Below are 6,000 nucleotides of genomic sequence, written 5' to 3'. Positions count from 1 at the left end.
TTTCTCTGATGACAATGGCTTCTTTTCCTTTCCTTTTTTTTTTTTGCCAAATTATAAGAAATTAGAGTTCTAGTCACTAACATTCATTTTTGTTCAGCTTCAAGTTCAAGAGAAACCTGAGAAAATGCTTTTTAGCTTTTCTCTATATATTTCATCTTACCACCAAATCCATGGCACAAGGTAGGTCATAGGATCATTAAAAAGTGATAACTTTCTATTTGTAACTCAGCATCACAGACCCAAGTGTTGATTAAGTACCAGATCTGTGCTTAATGACAGCAAGCGGCAGAATCCCCTGAACATAAGCCAGCATTAGGGAGCGGTGGGAGAGAGGCAGCCCTGAACATCATCGCCTGCCTGTGCCATGAGAGACCCCGAAACAGGAGACGGAGGACACCGGGGTCAGGAAGACCCAGAGGCTTTAGAGGGGACTTAGACTGCCACATACCACTGTCATCATGGGGCAGATAAGCCTTTATCTTCTGGTCAGGCTTCTCGGGGGTGGGGGGGTGGGGGATGTTTCAGTGCTGATCCTCTGAAAACCAGTACAGATTTCCCTCAGAGAAATCATACTTCCAAGACTAGACTGGGAGGAAGGAGCGGGGACACTGTACATTCTACTGCCTTGTTTATCACCAAATATTTAATATTTCAATAACAGAAGAGCAGCTAAGCCAAAATTGGGCAGGCGACCCACCACTCACACTTCTGCATGAGAACCTATCTTGAATCTCTATAATTCCTTAAAGAGGAAAAAGCTACATACTAACCATTTAGTATAAGTCTCTTCAAGTCCGTTTAGAAAAAAAGCAGTAAGTACTCCCGGAAAAACTGTCTTAAGAAGTAGAAGGTGACTTCCATAGAGAGGTTTTCTAAAAAAGCCATGGCATACTAGGGAAATTCTTAAATCACTTGAGAATAAAGGAACAAAGCTTCTTTCGCTTCTTCTGGCAGTTGATAATTTTATCATTGCTATTAAAACTTCTGGAATGATGCTAAATAAACTTGCAAGCAATGTTCTATTTGCTTTTCTCTCTTCCCATCCCCCACCCCACATATCACTCCTTGGTATGCAATCTCTTTATAAAGTTTCAGTTCATACAGCTGGGTTGCACATGCTCTTCAAAATCTACTCCTAAGTCGGGGAGGGGATAAGACAGTCCGAGGACCCAGAACGCACTAATAGGGCCTATCACTCCCCAGCTGTTTTGGTTTAACAGGTAAGTATAGCTCGAAGGAGCTGGCAATAGGCCAAGATGGTGGGTCACATGCAATGGGAATTTGAGGGAAAGATGAGGAAAGGAGTTGAAATGGGAATTACAACAGATCTTTGCCAATTTTGCCACTGCTGGAAAGAAATGCCTTCAGGGTTGGTGTGTTTATTAATGTTTCAAGGGGCAATCATCACATTCTTTCAACAGGGAACAAAACTCCAACTGGTTACCTACTCCTTCCATGTATGCATAAATCATGACTCCTTCCTTAAAACCCTGGGACAACCATGGTGTGTGCAAACCACACACACTGCAATTTGGTGAAAGTCTTGTAACATAGTCTCTTCATGGGTACAGAGTTACACCAGGACTCTGGCTAGATTGTGTGGTTAAGACCCAAGGTGACCAGAAGGACACACGCCAAGATGTTAAGAGTGGCTGCCTCTAGAGTCACAGCGCATACGTGTGTGAGGGCGAAAATGACTTTATATGTACGTCTATATTATTGACTTCTCTTGTCTTAACTAAGCATACTTTTAAAATTTATTATAAAAAATATCTGACTCATGAGGAGGGGAACTGAATACTCTAAACAACAACCATTTCAGACGCTCAGCATTCCTCTCTTGTATGAGGATGATTCATGCTACTTTTAACAGTCATTCCCTGAAACTTTTCCCCTGCTCCCGAGGGACATTTGTTTTTTTGGTATCCCAAGTGGCTGCAGGTGCCTAATAAACTGTGTTTCAAGGAAGGAGACTGGTCTTCTATTTCAGTATTTCACACAAATTCCCTCCCACTCCCTGTGTACCATTTGGAGATCGTCAATCCTGGTATTAACTCCAGACGCCATTTCCTTCCTCTCCTGGGGTGTCTCAGGACAGGGGTAGAGCGAGGCCCGGAACCTGGAATGTACAGACACAGCCTGAAGAACACGGAAGTTTCCTAACTCATCCTATTTAAACAATCTCAGAAAGTAATCCTAATTTACTAGAAAGGTGAAAACAGGATTAGTTCAGGCTGACGCACTAACCCATAATGATTACTTATGGAAAGTGGCCTACAGATAGACCAATAACATTTGAATTATCTTGACATTCTCTGTAGCTATTAAATTCCCTTAGATTAAAAAAAAAAAAAAAAAAACCCAAACCAGTAATACAAGTTATATTAGAAAAATGGCACGAAAGAAAGATCTTATGGGCAGAATTTCAGAAAAGTTAAAGGGCACGGAGCCTGTGGCACGCTGCTGGGTGTGCGAACCCACTGTCCCAGAACAATGTACCATTTATACATCATGAGTCCTGATTACTTTTTTTCAAGGAAAGGAAACCGTGGTTTTGAGAGTACTTTAAAAAATGAACTAGGCCATTTTTAATTGTTTAAAACAGCCCTAATGTTATTAAAAGATATATTCACCATGTCAAGGTAGACTAACAGGGTTCGTGTTTCATTGTACTATATTCTAACGCTTCAGAGTTAGGCGGCATGGCTGCATCCCCGGGGGGAGGCACGTTTCTCTTACCCCTCGCAGATTTTCTTGACTCTGTTTTTCAGCTGATCGCCTTGGAAGAAAATAATGAACACAGACTTGTGCACGTAGTCACCCTAGACCCCAGACCAAAAACCAAGCGTTCAGACTTCTAATGCGGAAGAAAACTTTTTAAATAACTTACTTTCTTGGTGATACAGAAACAAGAACCCTTTAAGGATATGGCAACCCCATACTTTAACCACAATCCTCCACTCATTTCTTAAGCTCTGCTATAATAACATGTGATCTCTAATAGTTTCTGTATTTGTTTTTAAACTCAACCAAGGGCTTGATGCAGACTCTAAGATGATTCTCCTCTTAGCACAATTTATCCCTATTTACCAATTCAACTTTAAACCTTACATTGCTTGAATGGCATAAGTACAGAGGAGAGGAAAGAGAAGGGAGCCATTCCTGTCCGTTTCCATGCTTAGAAATTCCCAGATAAAAGGAATCGGATAATTACAGGAGATTGAGCAGCTGGGGAGAATGTTGATGCAGAATCCCATGATCCACGCTAGCTAGATTTTGTGGGGCAGGGTAGAGGGCAATCCCTACCAAGTGTACACCTGAAGTCTGATACAGAGACAGGAAGGGAAGACCTGAAGAATAAGCTCTACAGGGTGTTAACCAGGACCGTCTCTGGTTGCCTGTATTTTCTCATATTCCTATAGTCTTTCTAATAAGAAAACAAGCAAACAAAACTTTAGAAGGATAAAAGGGGATAAAGAATGAGGAAAATAAGTCTCTTAAATTCCTAAATCCTCTAGGAATAAGCTGGAGCACATTCATGGCGCAGCTGCTCTGCTGTAGCTATCCAGACCCCACTTTCCTCGATTTGTTGATGAAATAGTTTCTGTTGCCCAGAAACTTCGCTGGATACTCCTGAGTACAGCTCCACATTAGGAGTGACTGCAGACTGCAGTGTCTCCACCACTAAGGACAGTCTTTGGTAAGACTGTAAAACTGCTCCTCTGGGTGAGGGGACTCGCTGTAACCTAAGTGTCGCCACACTCCCACTCAATACTGTGGATGAAAGTCACATACTGTAACTGAATTATTTTTAGCTCCATGACCCACCCACTCTGAGAAGCCTCATGATTGAACCTCTCTTCTTAGGTAGAGCGAAGAATACTAATCTAAGAAATCTAAAAGATAATTTAAAACAGAAAAACCCACTTCAGACTTCTAAATAATACTGATACAAAAGTGAAGTAAATTATTTGCAGAACATTTAATCTCCTTCGCTTATGACCCCTGAAATCAGGACTCACCATACTCAGTGTGGGTTCATGCTAAGAACTCTGTCTCATTATGTCAAATGCTAAGCTGTTAAACCATTTCCATTTTCCAAAGCATTGGGAGGGGAAGAGCATCCTATCTTGTACGATATATATTTTAAAACTAAGTTTCTAAATCTTCCAAAAAACAAATAGACAAAAAAAAACAAAAACAAAAACCTTACCAACTAAAATTTCATCAACTTATAGAAGTCACAATTTAAGAACTCTCTTGTCTTTGCACACATGGATATTATCAAACTTGGAACCAGATATCTTACTTTAGGTTAATTTTCATAGAAAGTTAATTTTCTTTTGGTTCCAGATAAGTAACAGAAAATATATAAATTTAAAGGTTAAAATAAATGGAAGAAACATATTTACAATAAAAATTATACCCACAGAGGTAAAGCTTAAAAATGTATAAGCATATGTCATGTATATATCGCATATAAACATACAATGGAAGCTAAGAGGAAAAGGGCAGTCCCTCAAATCTGCAGATCAAAGCAGAGGTAAACATAAGGGCTCCTCTGTGGGAAGGTCAGAGCCAGGTGGTGCCATGCTGTTACTACTTTGAACTCCCTTTACAGGACCTACTCCATGGGACACAATTTCCTTGTCTTACAGTCACGGGATCCTCCAGGGGGTTCTCGATTTCAGCCTGTCGCAGGAACACATTCCCCCGGCACACCCGCCAAAGCATGCGCTCAAAAGTAGGGATGCGCTCCCGGTTAATCACACCAGCCACGAAGCTGTGGGGAGAAGAGGCAGATTGGGAAATCTATTCCATGCCATGAGATGGAAGGCTTTAGGACAAAGGAGGAAAGTGAGAAGAGAGGGACAAAGGCAGCAAACATGAGGCAATGCATTGTGTCAAAAGGGCTGCTAAAAAGCCTTATTCCTGGACCCAAAAGACAGTTGACAAAACAACTCAGGAGCTGAATCCAGATCGACTTATGAACGACTTTCAACAGGCTCAGGAGAGAGTGTATTCTGGAAGCAAGTGAATGCTCCGCTTTTTGCTCTTTTGAACAGCAAAAATGAACATGACTCCACTGGGTACAGAGGGCTGAAGTGGTACTTACCCAAGCCTCAAAGGTGTGCCTCTTCCCATCTCACTTGGCTCCAAGAGGGATGAGGACTCTTCCAACAGGTCTGGATCCGCCATCTGCTGATGATGCAATTCAGCCTGAATTCACAAATCAATTAATATCTAATGAAAATAGTTAGTGGCATGCAGGGAACGAGGAACCAGGAGATAAGTTCAGAAAATAAAGATGAAAAACAAACCACCAAAAGAGAAGACATACCCACAAAAAGAAGACAAGAAGACTAGAGAAAGAAAACAAAGGAAAGAAACAAGAGGTAAAGAAAGCATAATTACCCCAGTAAGGCATCTGGGGAAATGGTTTAAGAAATAAGGAATTAAAAAAACCCATTAAATGATGGTGACATGTATAAATCTTACTTGGTGGAAGGCATTTTTTTCTCCTATGTTTTCCTGAATAAGCCATGAAAATACCAGGAAATACCTTTGCATGTGGCTAGAAGCTGAAGAGTTTCTTTCTTTAGAGCAAAACAAGGCACTTCTGGAGGCACTCTTAACATTAAATTTCCAGGCAGCTACAAACTAGAATTTCCTCTGTGTGAGAATATGGCAGATGGAGACTCTTTTTCCAAGGAAGGAAGCGAGGTGTCGTCACTGTCTTGAACAGTGTGTGATCTGGAGAAAGGCAGAAGGGGCATCTCCAGATACCTAGGTTTTCTGTGCCCTTAAAAATGTAGACTATGAGAACTTTTAGCATGGCCACTGTATAAATGCTCCAAACCCTGGGATTTAAAGAGTATTCCTTTCTCCAAAAGGAGAAGCAGCATAATAGCAGGCCTGGGCCTCCACCACAGTAGGAGAGGGAAAAAGGAATCTAGGAATATTAAAAAGTTCACGTAGGCTTTACAGTTTAAGGATTCC

General features: G+C 41.2%; 1 protein-coding gene across 7 annotated transcripts in view; it reads right to left on the bottom strand.

Moving 5' to 3' along the window:
* Positions 1 to 6,000, bottom strand: part of ATP6V0A1 (ATPase H+ transporting V0 subunit a1) — a 51,423-nt gene that overhangs the window by 26,636 nt on the left and 18,787 nt on the right. For 5 of the 7 annotated variants that reach the window (XM_016150874.2, XM_016150878.2, XM_016150879.2 and 2 more), the window contains 4 exons: positions 5,117 to 5,220; positions 4,657 to 4,783; positions 2,740 to 2,822; positions 2,026 to 2,119 (listed from right to left, as the gene is read on the bottom strand). In XM_016150874.2, coding sequence (XP_016006360.1) covers positions 2,026 to 2,119; positions 2,740 to 2,822; positions 4,657 to 4,783; positions 5,117 to 5,220 — 408 coding nt within the window. The remainder of the gene's footprint in view (positions 1 to 2,025; positions 2,120 to 2,739; positions 2,823 to 4,656; positions 4,784 to 5,116; positions 5,221 to 6,000) is intronic. The other 2 variants (XM_016150880.2, XM_016150881.2) reach the window with 1 other exon arrangement.

The sequence above is a fragment of the Rousettus aegyptiacus genome, unplaced genomic scaffold (assembly GCF_014176215.1).
Source record: "Rousettus aegyptiacus isolate mRouAeg1 unplaced genomic scaffold, mRouAeg1.p scaffold_m13_p_6, whole genome shotgun sequence".
In the NCBI taxonomy this organism is placed as follows: domain Eukaryota; kingdom Metazoa; phylum Chordata; class Mammalia; order Chiroptera; family Pteropodidae; genus Rousettus; species Rousettus aegyptiacus.
This window is presented reverse-complemented; position numbering and strand designations above follow the sequence as displayed.